Source organism: Cnephaeus nilssonii (assembly GCF_951640355.1).
Source record: "Cnephaeus nilssonii genome assembly, chromosome: 13".
Classification (NCBI taxonomy): Eukaryota; Metazoa; Chordata; class Mammalia; order Chiroptera; family Vespertilionidae; genus Cnephaeus; species Cnephaeus nilssonii.
The window spans coordinates 65,624,490-65,642,818 of record NC_137084.1 but is presented as its reverse complement, the minus strand read 5'-3'; the positions used below and the strand labels follow the sequence as shown (position 1 = coordinate 65,642,818).

The 18,329-nt window shown below is 34.9% G+C and overlaps 1 protein-coding gene across 3 annotated transcripts in view; it reads right to left on the bottom strand.

Annotated features, from left to right (window-relative positions):
* Nucleotides 1–18,329, bottom strand: part of CNTN5 (contactin 5) — a gene marked incomplete at both ends in the record, with an annotated part of 647,340 nt that overhangs the window by 111,011 nt on the left and 518,000 nt on the right. For all 3 annotated transcript variants that reach the window (XM_079788975.1, XM_079788976.1, XM_079788977.1), the window contains one exon: nucleotides 17,319–17,494. In XM_079788975.1, the coding sequence (XP_079645101.1) occupies nucleotides 17,319–17,494 (176 nt within the window). The remainder of the gene's footprint in view (nucleotides 1–17,318; nucleotides 17,495–18,329) is intronic.

Here is an 18,329-nt window from a genome sequence, read left to right as displayed (position 1 = left end):
CCTCCTGAATGAATGCCCCTACTGGGCCTTGAGCCCATAATGCATCGACACTCAACCACTGAGCCATACCAGCTGGGCTCATACAATAAATTTAAAAATACAAATGTTAAGTTATACTACTTCCTAGATGACAAAATTGGATATATGAAGAACACTGAATGAATGACAACATGCCATGTGTATCACCTTAGTGTCCTCCTTTCCCAAGTAGGACTAGAGGGTGTGGTATTTTACAGGTCAGTGGATGCCAGACCTGTAAAATACAGCATGTTTGTGGCATGTTTGTGCCCTGATTCTTGAAATAATGTATCTTATTTAATCTTATGCACATTGACTCTCTTTTCCCTAGTGGAGAGGTAAACGGGCATTCCTTTATCTAAGATTTAACTTAAGTGACCAAGGCAAAAGGACGCTGCTATAGACTGAAACCCTCCCTTCCTCTTATTCCCCTCCCCACCCCCAACCAGCCATGGTCCCTTGGCTGGAGCCCAAGGTGAGTGCCTGTGAGTGTCTCTCCCAAAACTCATATATTGATGGCACAATATTTGGAGGGGTGTGTTAGGAGGTAATCAGAGCCTTAGGGACTTTGCTGAGGGCCTGAGGCCATTCAGTAAAAGTCTCAGGGGATACAGAGGCCAGCCACCACCTGGCTGGGATCTGCAGACCTTTGTGGTGGGGCAGGTTCTCAAGGAGTCGATTTTGGAGTTAATTAGGTTCATGAAAATTCAGATTTGGCCATGTGGGGGGACAATGACAGTTGTCCCTTGGCTGGAGCCCAAGGTGAGTGCCTGTGAGTGAGTTTGTGTACTGGCCCTGTAAGAACATCTGTGTTTCCAGCAGCCTCTGTTTCACCCTAAAAGATGGAATTTCCACTGACTTTCATACCCAGGTGTTATTTTGGGCTCTTCTTCCCAACACTAGTGTTTTAGGCTCAGGAGCCTGGGTTGGGGCTGGGACTCCTGGCTTCTGAGGGGCACCTCTGTGGCTGAGATATCTCACCAGATTCCCAACAGCCACTGGTGGGTGTGGGGCCAGCCCATTTCAACATTTCTTCCAGTCTCCACATGGCTTCTTCTTTATTTCCTTAGATACAGGACTTCTGTTCTGCTAGTCTGTAGATGCTTATCTGGTTTGACTGTTCTATAATTTGGTTGCGATTTTGATGTCATGGGGGGAGGAGAGCACAGCACCTACTCTGCCATCCTGACTGGAACTCCAAGAAGACTATGGACAAGGGCTGGAGGAACAGTGAGAAAACTGCCATGGGAGACTTGAGGAAAGACGACCTGTTAGGCAGCGTAGGGAAGTTTGACAGTCCTGCCACCGAGGTGATGTGAACAACACATTATACACAGGGAATAAATTAAATTTGCCTCAGGATATTTTCAGCAAGAAAATTGAAAGTGCCAATAGGTTTCTTTTAGCGGTGTATACTAAGTATAAATACAGAGAGATGAGCTGTAAAGAGAGAATCACTCATTTCCCCAGCAGAGTGTAAAGGAAATGCAAAGAAGCCAGAACTCTAGATTTATAAACAAAAATCCTTCTCATCTCCAGTCTTGCCAAGCAGTCAAAGACTAGTTACCTAAGAAATGGCCGTGGCAAACGTTAAATCTAGGGTTCTACCAAATAAAGTATGTCCCCAGGATAAAGATCTCAAGTGTGTAGCCACTGACAACAACGTGGAAGAACCTCTGTTTACAACAGAGTTTTAAGGGCATTTTCTTGTAGCAACCAGGCCCTCAGTCCTAGGTAAGGAAGAAAGAACCCCAAGAAACTGTTACGAACGGCTGAAACAACATTGAGGAGATGATAATTGAAAGCTGGTGAACGGGGTAGCTGCTTTATGAAACAACAAAAATAAAATTAGGAAAACCCTTGTCTGTGGTAAGATGGAAGGTAGAAACGGATCCTAATGAATTTGTGTATCTGATGAAAAAGATTTATAGGGAGAATAAAAGTGTTGACTACTGACTTTTAGATTAAGGTGACCAGATTTTAACATTGGTAAAGCGGGACACCATTGACGGGGGGTTAAGGGGAGGGTTCTTGATTAAAAATTTGGTCTATATGGAGCAACAAAAATTTTCATAGAATACAAAAATAGTATTGTAATATATTTTTTAAAATTTCAACATAAGTACAATTTACAAATATAATAAATAAAAAATTATGTATAGTATTATTTTATTCTTTGGCATATTTCTCATTTGAGTGAAATCTTTTTAGTAGATTGCTGTTGTTGTTTAAAAGGTCATGAAATTTTTCACAAGAATTTGTTAAATTATATTTCACACATAAAATGGCTTTCAAAGTCTCAACACTTAATTGTGATTTTTCTGATGTCCACACTTTATTTACCGTAGAAAAAACGCGTTCAGTTGCAGCATTAGTTCCTGGTAAGGACAGCGCGTATTCCACAATTTTTAGTGCATTATTTATCCTGGCTAAATAGCCACATGGCCGAAAACCGTATATTCCCTTCCCATTCTCCCGCCGTTCCCTAGCTTGTTGTGTATTCTTTCCAAAAATCGGGACTTTTTTAAAACGCCGCGGGATGCAGGACAAATTGTTAAAAATCGTGACTGTCCCGCCAAAAGCGGGACTTCTGGTTACCTTATTTTAGATGTCTGTGACAGTATATGAGAGGAGTGACTTAGGCTAAAAAAAAAAGGCCTTCATTTTCAGGAAAAATTTAGAGAAAATACTTCCAACCCAAAACTTGCTGGTTGAAACAGAAAGAGTTTCTTATTTCATATTCTTGAGCTATAACAGAACTAAAAAAAAAACAAAAAAAACAAAAAAAACAAAACAAAAAAACACAAAGAAAGAAAGCAAGCTTTTGTATCTCCTGTATAAATATAACCTGTAGGCATTTTAACTATATCTTGATCTTGTGAATGTCGACCACATTTGCACTTTATTCTTATAAAGATGATATTCCCTTCACTGTTGTTAAAAAAGAGGCAAAGGCCCCAAACAAAGTCACTCGTGCTAAGTCCACATCATCAAAGTTAGACTTACTAGCTATCCCAGTTGCAGATTCAGCTTCTCCCAAGAATGTAATCTTCCAGGGAGCAGTAGTGAGCTAATTTGCCTCACAGCTCACTTGCCTCCCCATAGGCATGTGATGGAACACGGAAACAATGCACTCTTTCCCCACCTTTGCCTATGAAAGGCTTCCATTTTGTACAGCTCTTCAGATCTACTTTCTATCCGCTGCAGAAGATGCTGCCCAATTCAAAAATCATTCAGTAAGCCAATAAGATCTTTACATTTCACCCACTTGAAATTTTGTTATTTAACTCTCGCATACCCAGTCCCTAGCACAGTGCCTACCTAGCACATGAAAGCCTAGTCACATATATGGAAGAATATGGTTTGCCATGAAATAAGTGTTAAGAGACATTTTAAGAGAAAAATGTAACCAAGAAGGTAGAGATGTTTTTATGTCTAATCTTTTTGCAAAAACATACTATTTTAAATGAAATAATTAATTTTGTAAAGAATTTCTAAATGTTAATTTGCCACAAATATCTGGCTGTTTCAAGCTTTTTTCCTCAAAATTCAAAATCTATGTATTTACATTTCATGTGCAATATTAGTAAACTTTTAAACAAGTGCAATCTTCAACAAGTAGCTGCATTATTTCAACCAGGTGCTTCAAGACCAAATACTGAATATTCTTTTGTCAAGCCTAATTGGATAGTTACTAATGCTTAGGAACAAGTTTCTGGATGATAAAGAACCTTATTACAATAAAGAAGGAAATTTGGGTCACAGCATCCATTTAAGCACTGTCACTCAGTCATGAAGATTCTCATCAACATCAAAAACACTAAGAATTTAGGAAATTCAAACACATCAATGTCAAAAAAGACTACTCAAATTACTGCTTAGATTGTAGGCTACAACAGTAATCTTCCAATGAAGATTTAAACAGAAGAATAGTTCAGTTAAAACAAAAGGTCAAATTGAATAAATGTGTCAATCAAAAGCTGACTATGAAAAGTTCAAGGTCAAAGACGCTTAGTCAAATTCAAATGACATTTTGAAAGCCAGTCAAGACACTTTGCCAGAGTGAACTCATTAATAACAGGCTTTATAATTTCATAAAAGAATTTACCATGCTTAATTTATAAAAAATCAGTTTACTCAGACCGAGATTGAAAATCATCTATGATGCCATATACTACTACTGCTCCTCTCTCTTCTGTAACTATATAATACAGCTCTGATATTTCAAAATCATATTTACAAGACTCTCCAAAGCAGTGCATCTTTGAATTGAGACGAATATCAATAACTATATATGCACATATATTTTTTTCCTAAGGTTTCATATTGGTAGGTTTTAAACTATTCATTATTGTGAATCTTTTTGTGTGTGTGTTTGTTGGTTACATAAAATAAGGAATGCTGATCTCTCACCCATTTATAAGATTATTATTGCTTTTAAAGAGGAAATCTTTATTTAGCTGTAGAGGAACCTTTTATCATATATATCAAGATATTATATATACAACTATATTTTTAGTCATAGGGAAGAATTCTGATTTGAGACCATTTTTTTTTTTTTTTAGTTTGGAATTCCTTCTGCATTAAAATTTTTCCAATTCTAAGGCCATCATGAGACTTTGAATTATATTCCATGAATCAAGCAGGTATGCAATATTTAATAGAGAATAATATGATTTTGGAGCTATGAAAGATCCCTCCTGAAAAAAGGGTTAATGTTCATTAAAACATTAACCCTTTGCACTTGCTTGCTTTTTTCTCGATTCCTTTATTCTAATGCTAACGGTGTCGAGTCACACTCGACATCCGAGTGCAAATTAAAATGATTTCACTTAAGTTATCGAGTGCCACATTAGGAGAGTTTCTTGGCATTTAGTCTTTGAACATAACATTTAAAATCACAGAACTTTGAAATTAGATAGGGACATTAGGAATCATCTCCTCTATCCTCTTCAGTTTGTGGATAAGGGCTCAGGTGAAATGAATCATTGAAAGTCAAACAGCTAAGTAAGGACAAAGCTGAGCCCACACCAAAAACCCTTCATATCTCCTCCCCACCCAATCTATTAATCTTTTACTATATAATGAGGTCACCCAGTAAAATACTTTGATGTTGTATCATCTTCTGGAAGAAAATCTGGCAGTATCTATTTAAATTGCAAATAGTTTTTTTTTCTTTTACCCAGCAATCTATTCCCGGGAATTTATCCCATAGAAATAAAATCGTTGATACACAAGGGTGCAGATATTTAGAAATGTTTTCTGTAGCATTTTTTCATAAATCCCCCCCCGAAAAGGAAATCAAGTTAATCTTCTCAATGGGTACATGGCTAAATAGAGGTATAGTCATACCATGGACTAATTATGTACCCATTGAAAATACTGAATTAGAGATATAAAACAATTTCAAGGTTATTAAATGAGAGAAATGAGATGCAAAATATGTTCCAGTTTTTAAAAAATAATGACAGAAATTTCCCTGTACATATATAAATCTGCCTAGGCTTACAGCAGAACTGAGAAAATATAGAAGGACATACATTTGGATATTAACAAGCTTAAGAAGTTGTGGTAAATGTTGTTATAGGAGGGTAGAAGTAGGGGAAAGTCATTTCAGAAAGTGCGGCCTGCATGATATTGTAACTTGTATAATGTGTATCTATTGTGCTTAAAGAGATGCATGAAAATATGATTACAAAGCTTACTGGTGATTATTTTTAGGTAGTGTGACTCCAAGGGATTTTCATTCTTTTTCCAGTTTTAGTATGTTCAAATGATCTACAATAAGCTTGTATTATTTATATAAATAGAACAAAAATCTACCTACATAATGGTGAACAAATGAAAAGCTGACTTTGGTTTAGAACTCAAAAACATGGTTGCCATGGAGAAAAACCAAGGTAAGTTTTTATCATCAACTGCATATATTATAAACTAATCAGCTTGCATGGCTAAAAGAACCTATGAATTCATTTCAGTATGGAATATTCAGTATATTTCATGCTTGTTTTTAATATATCCAGAATCTCTTTTCATCAATTTATTAATAAGTATATCATATCTGCTCTTGTTTCTATAAAAATATAACTAAAGCACAGAAATCACTAGAACCAATTTTTGGAAGAGACATTTAACATGGATTATGTTAGATCAATAGATAAGCTAGAAAATATCATAATATGTCTTCAGAATGTGTTATTTTTCGGAAACCAATTAATTTATTCATTTTTAAGTAAATAATTTAATCTTTCTTTGTTAATATCTTTTTTCTAACTGTTCCCAATTATCTATTAACAAGTGATTAAAATATCTTAAGACTTTGGAAAAAAAGAACATAAACTTTATGAATGAAAAAAAAATATGACTATAATCAGATCAAGGGCTTTGACTATCTTCACCTAATTCAATTAAAAGGGGTCAATTCAGATAGTGACTAGTTAATTCAGTCCATGCAGTTCATATAATTTGTGTTGCTATTGACAGCCCATGTTGAATTTTAGTGTTATGCAAATGATTATTTTTCTCAATGCTCATTTTATCCCATACATATCACTACATGCATAATCTAGCTTTAGTTTGTCTTAAAAATAATACCATAACTGAAGTTAAGGATCATTTGACACTGATAATTGTTTAAATTGTGTGGTAGGGGTGTTTAAGTAAGTAATGGTCCCAAAGTTTTTTATGCCTTCCTGGATTCGCCTTTGGGTAAGCCCTTCCCACACTCACTGTGCCATAATAAGTGATTACATTGATCATTTAGACATTAGCAAACATAGAACAAATATATATTTTCAAAATTGGGTATGTACTGGAGATTGCTATTTTGGAACCCTGTGAAAACCACGTGGCACATAGCCTAGAGGAGCCTGCTGTTGGGTGAGAGACCACTTAGGGCAGAGACAGCATCCTAGCTGCCACCTCCCAAACAGTTCCTATTAACCTCAGATGCATTAATGAGTCCAACATAAGCCAGTAGAAAAAACAACCGAGTCCAGCTATAATTATTGGCTCATAGAATTGGGTCATACATTTTGTGGAGTTTGCTTTGCATTATAAGCTAACTCAAACAGCAATTAGAACCACGACTGATTGAGAAATTTGTGGATTCTGAAATGAAGGTTGCAAGTTAGAAAAATATAAAAAAAAATTGGACAGGAAATAGATAGTGGTAGATTACAACACTGGCCATAATACTTTGCAGTTCCTCCTAGGAGGAAGGTTCTCTACCCTTTGCATCTAGTATGGCCTTATGACTTGCTTTAACCAATAGAATCTGACAGAAGTGACATAAAGCAAGTTCGAGTCTTGGCCAAGGGATCATGATGCTTCTGCTCTTGGATCTTGGACTCCTGAGACATCCATGTGAACAAGTCTGACTAGCCTGATGGATGATGAGAAACACGTGGCCCATTTGCCCCTGTCGCCCCAGCCACTAGCCAGCCATTAGTGCCTCAAAGTTGGTTGGCAGCTGACTAAAGATGCATGAGTGAGTCTTGCTGAGACCAGCAGATAAACTCCAGAGGAGTTCAGCCTAAGTTGCCAACCCATGGAATTATAAACTAAACAAACGATAGTTTGAGGCAATAAGTTTTGGGGTGGTTTGTTTTATAGCAAAAACTGATACAGACTATGTTTAACAGTCAGCACTACATAGTAGTTAGAAAAACTGCTCCTCAGTTCCTTTCTTTTGGTTATTCATAGGAAAAAAGAGATGTGCAAAGGAAAGGGTATTCATTGGTTCTAAAATGTGAAACATCCTCCTCTCTCAAGATATTTATATCTCAACATCTTAAATATAAAAATAAAACAACAATGGATTATTCCAGTCAGAACTTTGTTATGAGACTAAATGTGGTTGGAAAGGGCAATGTAAAGTCCCCAAAACGTTAGCTAAAAAATGATGCTTTATATTCTGCCTGATTATTCTTAAAGGTAAATGGAAACATTCTTACTGAAAAGCCTGCATCTCTAACACTAGCTAAAGTTACTTTAAGTACCAGAGAACCGTTACTGTTCAGAATCCTCACTGATGTGATGGGCAAACAAAGCAAGTGTAGGTCCCTACGTCAGGAAAAGCCGATGGCCTCTCAGCATTTCTTACTACTTAAATGACAGGCAATGGCCATGAAGTGCAAGTTTCAGAAATGCTTTTAGGAAACACTGTTACTATATTTCATAAGTACTTTAAAACAAATTTTGTCAATATGCTATCTTTATTTGTGGGGCTATCAGTGTTAAACGGGATAAAATATAGTATTTTGTAGTTTCAGTTAAGCTTATTGATATGAAAGCCTCAAACTGTTTAGTACAACGTTGTATCTTCACAATTAATGCATTCTAAGTTATTTTAGCTAATTGGCTTCAAAATAGTTAATTATTTTGATTTTACAGATATCTAGGTGTATAATAAGAAATAGTTTTGATTTTTAGGGTATTTAAACAACTATCATAATTATCTTACCTTATACTAGTTGACTAATAACCTTTAGTAATTAACTTAGTTGAATTCAATTGAACATTAATTCCAAGAACATTAAGTCTAAGAACATTATTTCTGCCAAAGGCATACTTGGTTAATAATTGAAATTTTTCCTGCAGAGTTATTTTCTCTCAACAGTATAATGTCTCAATACTATAACACTTATCACATTAAACAGTTATTTAAAGGTCTGTCTAGATTAAGAGTTCTAGAAAGGAGAGATCATGCTTTACTCAACCATATATTTTTTGCCCTGATAAAGTACTATACACATTACAGGTGACCATTAACTTTTTGGAAAGTGATGTGTTAAAAAATTATCTGATATCAATATATTACATTTTTTTGTGTATGTGGTAGTTTAGCACCTGGGCAAGGAAATGAGAAAGTGTCAATATGTAATAGTATAGATTCCTACTTCTTTATATAATAATTAATTTAACAAATACTTTATTTAGCAAAAAATCTTCCAGGCATGGTGCTGGGTTCTAGCAATAGCTAGCAAAATAGGTGTGATTCTTATTCTTAAAAATATATAATGTAATAAAGGAATAAATATGGAAGAAGACAGAAATTTTTATTTTAGCCCATTTTCCTTAAATGGGTTGTATTCTTAGAACTGCTTCTAGAATAATAAGCAGTGTTCTGAAAAAAAATCACACACTGCTTCTCAGGGAATTATCTTAATGACCCTGGATATTGAATCTTAACATTGTAATATAAATTTCTCTTTTATGTACCCAATAGAAAGCTTTAAGCAACATGTAAATTTATGTAAAACACATATACTTATGCTTAGCAACATGTAATTTATCCCTGGATTTCGTTTTGAAAAATCTGTCAGGTTTACTTTTGCTAGAAATATGTAACTTGCTATAATTGGAGCCAAGCATAATCATGGTCATTTACTTAACTTTAATAGGTGATATGAGAAGATTTCTTTAAAATAGAATTACTATAACAAATAGATGAGTTTGCTTTCACTATAAGATCATCACTTGTTATTGGAATCAAATAGACAAAACCTCAGTATCTTTCATATTTTCCTCATGCCCAGTCTCTACTTAGAATGTCTTTCTCCCTTCTGCATCCTCTCTTTTTATTTATTTTTCTTTAAGAATAGGCTCAGGCATTATTTGGTTTAAGAAGTATTATTTGGTTTAGAAGCATACTGCTCCCACAGGTTGGATGATGCATAACTTGGACTGAGTTCCCTAAACATACTTCTTCCACTGATCTTGCCACATATCCGTTTCTAAGTCTGTTCCTCTGTGAGACGAGGCTTCTCAAAGGCAGCACTCTACCTCAGTTGTATTCATACACCCTTCACAGAGGGTGGCGTTGATTACTACAGAACCCTCAGGCCTGGGCAGCTGCCTCATGGGTAGGTGCTCAATGTGACATATTCAGAATTCCTCTATCTTAGATTGATAAATACTCTATGGAGACATTAATTATTCATTAAAGAAAACAGCGTCTTGTTTTCCAAATTCTCTAAATTGAGCTTTTCTACTTCTCTTCTATAACATGTATCAGATGAAGAAAGAAAGTGAATAATAATAGCCCAATAGTTATTTATGAAATTCCCTCTGCCTCCTTTTCTAAGAGAGAAAATATATCTGAGAGGCTACCTACTGAGTTATTAATTCCAGGCTCCTAGAGTCACTTTTCTATTAAAATGTGATAAAAATAGTACAGGAAAGAAACTAGAGGATTTTGAAAAGCAAAAGCGAAAGACATCATAACACTTAGGCACTCTTTAGAATTTAATATAAAACAGATGCAGAAGAGAAATTGCAAAATAAAGGTAGAATTTCAAAGGTTTCTTGAAAATAACAGCCTATCAAAAACCTTGCTCTTTGAAAATCACTTTCTGAAATAACATAGGAGTCAGTCTAAAACACAATGCTTACATATCAATAGTACTTCAAAATGTAAAACTGAAGCATGTTTGCTTATAAAAATCCTAACCTTATGTGGTATTAGAGAATAAGGACAGCCTTTTATACACCAAGGTTTTCTTTCAAACACTAAAAAAAAAAAATCTCCTTTTATATATTATTCCTACAAGGTAAAAAAATTCTAGTATTAAGGGCCTTATTATACTATGCATTTCATCACTCTGCAGGTTAAATTATATCCCCTGGATACATAGATATATGTATAGGGCATTCTTTTTAAATAAAAGGAAACCAATAAAACATATCAGCATTGCTTCAACATGATAACTAGAATCCATTTTACATTTTTTATTAAAGCTCCTATTAATATTTCCAGAGAAAATAATTATTTTAAGCACAACATCAAAAATATTTAAATTTATGTAAAGCAAAATGAATAAAACTCCTGGTCACTGGCATTCTATATTATTCAAATAGGTGTTGGAATCATTTCTGGATTTAAAAAGCTATTTAGTTATAATAGTCAACATTTTTTTCTAAGTGGCCTACTCTATATGGCTAGTTTTTAGTTCATATACTCTTACCTTCACTTATTCCTTTAGCAACTGTACAAATATTTATTTGATATTTAATGTGGACCAAATACTGTGTTGAGTTTAGAAAAATAAGCATATTCCTAATTTCTAAAAATGTAAAGGCTAGAAGGGAAAGCAATACTTTTGGTAGAATTTGATACTTGCTCTGGGAGAGGGAGGGAAAGGAATAAAGGAAGCACTGGGTGGGGAAAAGGACAGAATCTGAAACCCTACCTACCAGCTATTTAATTTGAAAACTGAATTTCATGGCCAAAAACTCAAATGGAACCAACAATGCTGTAAGTAACATACTCGGTAAGAAAAGATACAATTTTAAATGTCTCAAATGTGGAAACAGAATGTTTGCTTCAGAAGAAAGGTTGAGCCCTCTGTACTCTACATTCTTTGCTTTGTCTTCAGCAGTAAAAGCAATGTAACATTGCACCTCATGTCCACTTAGAGAAATTTTCCCCAAAGACTAAAATGGGAAGATGATAACAAGAGAATCAAACACTATAAAATGAAACCATTATAGCTGCCAGAAGAGTGAGCTTTAAATAATGGAAAACACACCCACAGAACATCTGAAGAGGCAAGTGTAGTAGATATTTTGAGATGTTTTTCAATTCATTCTCAGTAACTTTTATGGGAGCATTTTTAAAGACAATGTGTTGCCCTAGCTGGTTTGGCTCAGTGGATAGAGCATTGGCTTGCGGACTGAGGGGTCCCAGGTTTGAGTCCGGTCAAGGGCACATGCCCGGGTTGTGGGCTGGATCCCCACTGGGGGGCATGCAGGAGGCAGCCAATCAATGATTCTCTCTCATCATTAATGTTTCTATCTCTCTCTCCCTCCCTCTCTGAAATCAATAAAAATATATATTAGAAACAACAACAATTTGTAGACTTGAAGTTACAGAATATATAATTTTAGTGTTTTAATAATGATCAATGAAGTAAGGTAAAAATAAGTTGCACTTTCCAGCTAAGAGGTGAGGCTGCAGAGAAGAAGCAATCTCTTTATGTCTCCAATTTTCAAAATGGCATAGTGAAGAGTTACAGCTAGTTTTAATCTGTCTTTGCTTTGAAACATCAAACCAGATTTGGAATATCATTCATGGCTGTGAAATTTTAAGCTCAATGAAGCTTCAATAATGGCTGTGTGGTCATTGTGTCTGTGCTGCTCGGAACCCCAACAGTGGGACCCTTCACCCATCTTCCTTCCTGGGACTCAGTTTCTTCATTTATATATAATTTGCCTGGCTTACAATGTTATTGTGGAAATCAAATGAAACAATAGATATGAGAGACAAAGGGCAAAAGTTCTCTTCATGATGTAAAATTCTATTAATATTATTTTAGCCTAGGTCTTAATTGAATAATGAAACTTTCAAATTCATTCTGAATTGATTAACTAAATGTTGAAGAGTCTGATTTGTAGGGTTGATTTTAAAAATACATATAACAGAAACATATTTTTGGCAAAGGAGATTGTTCGTAATAGTCTCTTATAAATATTAGCAGAAAAGAAGTTATATAATGTAAATGCAACCACATAATCATAGTATAAACTTTATAGGTGCAAGTGATTTTGATGAATATATGAAAATATTTCCAGCAATGAAAATAATAACCTACAAATTCTACAATGGAGAAAAGATATTTACCTAAGGTGTTCACAAGATGATATAATTTAATGTTAAACTTATTGAGAAAGTAGGAAATTTAAAATGTCACCTTCCTAAATAGTTCTATATATGCTCTATGTTTGATAAAAGATATTGAGAGACAACTCTCACTGGCTGAGAACCTAGAGAGGGACTCTGCTGAGACCTGTCTTAGTGGTTTGGATGGGGGAAGGGGTGCCTTAGTTTTAAAAGGGGATTATGGGTAACACACGGTGGAATCTGCTACAATGGCCTATGGTGTCCCCAGTTAAAACTGACATAACCATTATTCTTCCTAATTTAATTCATTTGAATGGATCCACAAATCAATATGAATAATAAAATGGAGAAGAGTACAAGAATATAAGAGGGAGATAGAAGTATTTTAAGAAAAATATCAAGATTTGAATAGAGGCTTCTTAAGAAATAAAGCAAACACTGTGGATAAAATTGCAATATTGAGAAAAGATGAGTAATTTTAAAAAGCTATGAAAATAATTTAGATACTCATTTTAGTAACTTGACTTGAACATTTGATAAAAGTGGAATGCTACAATGTTATAATTTAAAGAGTGGACTTGACATTATGCATTTATTTACTTATTCATGTATTTATTCTAAATGGTGTGGTGCATACGTAATTTATAAAAATGTGTGGTCTTAAATAAGTCTGTCATATTGGGACAAGGAAGTAGTTCTGGAGTCAAGATCCACTGCTTATTCTTCAATGTACACTTGCAAGATAGCTGGTAGAAAGTCAGAATAATACTGAATAAGCTTAATGGAAATTCTGAACTGAAACTCAAGATACTTGGAGTGTTATTTTGCTTGAAAATATTTATTAGAAGTTTGCTATACATATTAGAAGGACTAACAAGTACAAAAAGTAATTCACTATTGAAAATGACTGAGTTAGGGGAGAATTTGGTTTAATAAATATCACTGAAGTAAATCTGATTGACTTCATGATCAAGCTTAAAAACATTTCATAGACACTAGTAACTTTCATATCACCCATAATGCTATGTAAGTATATTATAAAGATAAAATATCTATCAAAAATGGAGCTTCTAAATAAATAAAACAGCTTGGTATCCCTACCATAGTAAGTACCATAACCAGAAGGTTTGTTTTAGTGGATGATATTTAAATAAACAAAGTAAGGCCTGTGTGACTTAGATGGCTAAGCCTGTCTTTTTATATGTGACTAGAGGACTGGTGCACCAATTCGTGCACGGGTGGGGTCTGCCCAGCCCACCCTGATTGGTCCTGATCGGGCTAGGCTGGCTGGGGTGTGAGGGGACGTGGGAGGTTGGCCAACCCCATCCCCGATCTGGGTGGAGGGTGCCGATCAGGGGCGGAGCTGGCCAGGGTGAGTTGGCCGGCTACCCTGTCCCATGGTCAAATTCCCAGTCAAACTCCTGGTCAAACTCCCGGTCGAACTCTCGGTCGAGGGGACAATTTGCATATTAGTCTTTTATTATATAGGATAACTTCAGAGGCATTACTGGATTTTGCTGCATTGACAAAAAGTGAAGAGGAGTTTTCAAATTTTGCTTTTTGAGACCATCTGCCAATTAGAGTACAAATGGAGGTGTCTAATCAGCATGGTGTTTCTATCCAGCTGTGATCCTGAAGTCACTGTAGTCCACAGATCACTCAGATGACACCCCCAGAAACTAAGGAAGGGTCTGCCAATAACAGTCTCAGATGTCAGCTAAGGCAGTTTCAAACTGTGCTCAACTGAACATCCAATTTTGAGTAAACAGCAAAGACATAAAGTATTTTATAGTAAAAAGTTTTAACAGAATTTTATGCAGCATTTAATTATATGAAAACCTCTGAAATAATGCAGTAGTTAACTAAACAGAAAATGAACAGCATTGGTATCTTTTTTGGGGGAAGGTAGATATTTGGTTGATTCATTTGCCACTCTGTAGTGTTAATGTGCTTAAAAGTTATACCCTCCTTTCTCTTCTGAATAACCCACATGCAATCACCCACTGGTAGATCAGGTCTCAAGGCAGTTAATCTAGAGAGGGCTCAAAGGCACACTACTCTTCCTGCTTAAGTCCCTGAATTCTGTTTGGCTTTCTTACTCTGCTGGGCCAGCCTGGAGCCCCACTAAGGTCTCATCAATGGTTCTCCTTTGAAACTCACACATCACCCTATTTGCTTCTCTTCTGAGCCCTGTCCTGCCCCTCTTATTCCTAGAGTCTTCAATTGGCCTTTCAAACAGAAGGTATCCACAAGTCCAGAGGCCTTCCCAAATCCCCCTTCTATATAACATTTTCATTTCTTCTCCTAAAACACATGGAGACATCCAGAATCCAATCAGTGTTAGAGGAAACTGGGGAAAAAAGTGATAGGCAATTTCTTTTACACCTTGCAGTTTTGAAGCTTCCAATTTTTATAGCACATACATATTTCTACTAATTAGTCTAAATACACTGAAAATGGTAAGTCCTACATTACCTAAACCTAAATATTTTTCTCACATCTCAATATGATAATTTGCTTTAATTTTTTATTCTGTAGTTTACTATCAATGTCCATAATCCAGAGCCTAATTTTAACATGGCTTGTAACAGTATGGGTTAACAGGGAGTAAAAAGTAAATTTTGTACTTCTCAAGGGCAAGAACAGCATATACGTAAAGAGGAATACAACAGGTACTATTAACTGCCAACTTTATGGAAGGGATTACAAGGTATTTATCTATACAAATGAATGACATTAAACCAAAGTGGTAATGTCTAATAGACAAAAACAAGAATTCATATAATTTGATCAGGACCATTGATTTCTTTATTGGTATTTTAAAATAAAGTGGGGACCCACTTATATAAAGAAAAATCAACATTCATTTTAGATATATTTTTACATTATGTATCTGATCACTTAAAATGAAGGTTTACTGATAATCCTGAGAAGCTATATCTTTGATGGTAAATGTTTTGCTTTCAAATGTAATATTTTTGAATCACATTTTTTTTTCTGGTTCTCTTTGTGACAATGGTGGCATAACATTTGTTCACAATCTAGAAGGACTTATCAACTCAAGGTAAAAGAAAAAAGGAAACACGAATTAGAAGAAAATGAGTTTAATTTAATATGATCTAAATATTTTGTATTTAACATAACCATTAACAATTAAAACTAATTTATTTAATGAGATATGAATAATGATGTTGGTAATTGTTTCTGATTTATATAGTCTTACCCATTTATTGCAAAGTAAACCAGGATAAAAGGGATAATTTGGAAGAAAATGTTTAATTTTGTTTACACTGGCAAATGTAATAAAGAGAACTCATATTTCATTCTTATAATATAAATTTATCAAATTCTAGAGTGAGAAAGGATCTTAGAAATTATCTGGTCCAGCCCTAGCCAGTTTGGCTCAGTAGATGGAGCATAGGCCTGCAGACTGAAGGGTCCCAGGTTCGATTCTGGTCAAGGGCACATGCCTGGGTTGCAGGCTCATTCCCCAGTAGGGGGCATGCAGGAGGCAGCCACCATTGATTCTCTCCCATCATTGATGTTTCTATCTCTCTCTACTTCTCCCTTCCTCTCTAAAATCAATAAAATATATTAAAGAAATTATCTGGTCCAACTGTTTCACTTTATGAGATTAATGCCCAAATAGGTCAAGTTATTGACTGGCTTTTGGTTACACAGCTGATTAGAGATTGAACTGGAAATTGATCCAGAAAATTCCTGACTTTGGGTCCAGGACTTTTCACTGTATTACATTACATTTATAATAAAATGCAATCCAAACTGAGTTTTATCTGTTTGGGCTCATTATAGCTATGGTTTTCCAGTGCTTCCCAAAGTAAACTGATGTTAATAAGCATGTGACAACATTTCAAATTGGATTTGTAGGCATAAATTGCATTTGGATCCATCCCTTTAGCAAATATAGATGGTATATAGCAGCCACAATATTTCTCTGCCTCCCTAATTCCATTCATCTTTCTCTCTCTCTCTGTCATATTACTCTTATCTCTTAAATAGGAGTAGGAGAAGGAGGTGTGTTTTTACTTCTCTATTGGCTAAAGACACTATGATGGTTCTATAGTATTTGGTTAAAAAGATTTCCCATTCCATTTAGTGGATTGCCATGTAGATACATAAAGTAAAAGAAGACATTACAAATAAAATATTTGGTGAGGAAGAAATGAGTATGCTTACGAATGTTTATCTAAGGCCAATGTGCCTTTCTGACTATGGGTTGCATGTTGAGCTCTATAGCCTGTGAGAAATTTAAAAATCTCCCAAAATTACCATATTTTGAGGAGTAGGACAGCCAGGTTATTTCATTAATTTAGTGTATCATAAATAGTCATAAGAATGCTTTAAATAGCACTAGTCACTTTATGTAGCAACATAATTTTTGAGAAGTAATGTGGAAATGTTGACAATATTAATCGAGTAAATAAAATTGGCAAATAAACCAGACTTGCATAATACAGTATTACCAATTTGTTACTGGGACTTTTTAAATTATTATTCTTTTCAGTTTGGCCTAATATAAAATAATGAAAAATGTGTTTAAATCAAATTGATTTTATCCCTCTGTTTTCTTAGCATTACATGGATAAGAAAGTTTTTACATTTGAACTTAAATTTCTAACATTGTTATTACTCAAAAAATAGAAGTGTATTAACTTACGGCCCTGATGCTTTCAAAATGTCCACCTTCTTTCTCGAAATCGATAGGCTGTCCTTTCAGTGTCCAGTAGAAAATGACATCCAAACTAGCATCATGAATTGCTTTACAGTTAAGAACAATGCTTTCTCCCACCGTTAACTCTGTTCTTTTAGGAGTAAGTTCTATTTTTGTAGGTTCTATAGAAATAAAAATATAGTAATTAATATAACACATAGTATTTCCCTGCATTCTATATTTTAAATAATAGAGAAAAACTTAACAAGGAATCTGTGCAATAAAGTTGTTCCAGATACAGATCCTTCTGAATCTTTATTTTTTCTTTGCTTAATCCCTTCACCCTTCTCACCCAACCCTTAACCCCCTCCCCTCTGACACCTGTCAGGCTGTTTTCTGTGTCCATGAGTCTGTCTCCACTCTGCTTGCTAGTTTACTTTGTTCATTAGATTCCACATATAAGTGAAATAATATGGTACTTGTCTTTCTCTGACTGTCTTATTAATGGGCATGGAGAGTATTATGCTAAGTGAGATACAGTTAAATTTTAAGAAATAGGTACATTTTTATAGGGTTTAGGGCAATTTTGAACCAATAAAGGCTAATATGAGCTGTACATCTAAGGATTACTTAAGATAGTGATCAACTTTGTAAGATATAAATGTTTAATGACTCTGTTGTACACCTAAAACTAATATAATATTGTATGTTGACTGCTATTGAAAAAGAAGAAATTATTCCAAAAAGACAGTGATCAAATAACTGCAATATAACTTGCTATTTTGTATAAAGTAGGGGAGTGACGGAGATAGGATTTTGAAGTTGTCTTTATTTCCTGGAATCCTGATTGTAGATACCTAAAGAAGACTGAAACAAATGATTAACATTTAGCCCAATTTTCCTATTCCAGCTCTATTGTTGACAATAGCACAATCTGATGAAGCACCGTGTTTAATCAGGGGTGGTTAAGATCCTTTAATGTGCAACATCTTTCTGAATAGTCACCTAGAGGAAAGT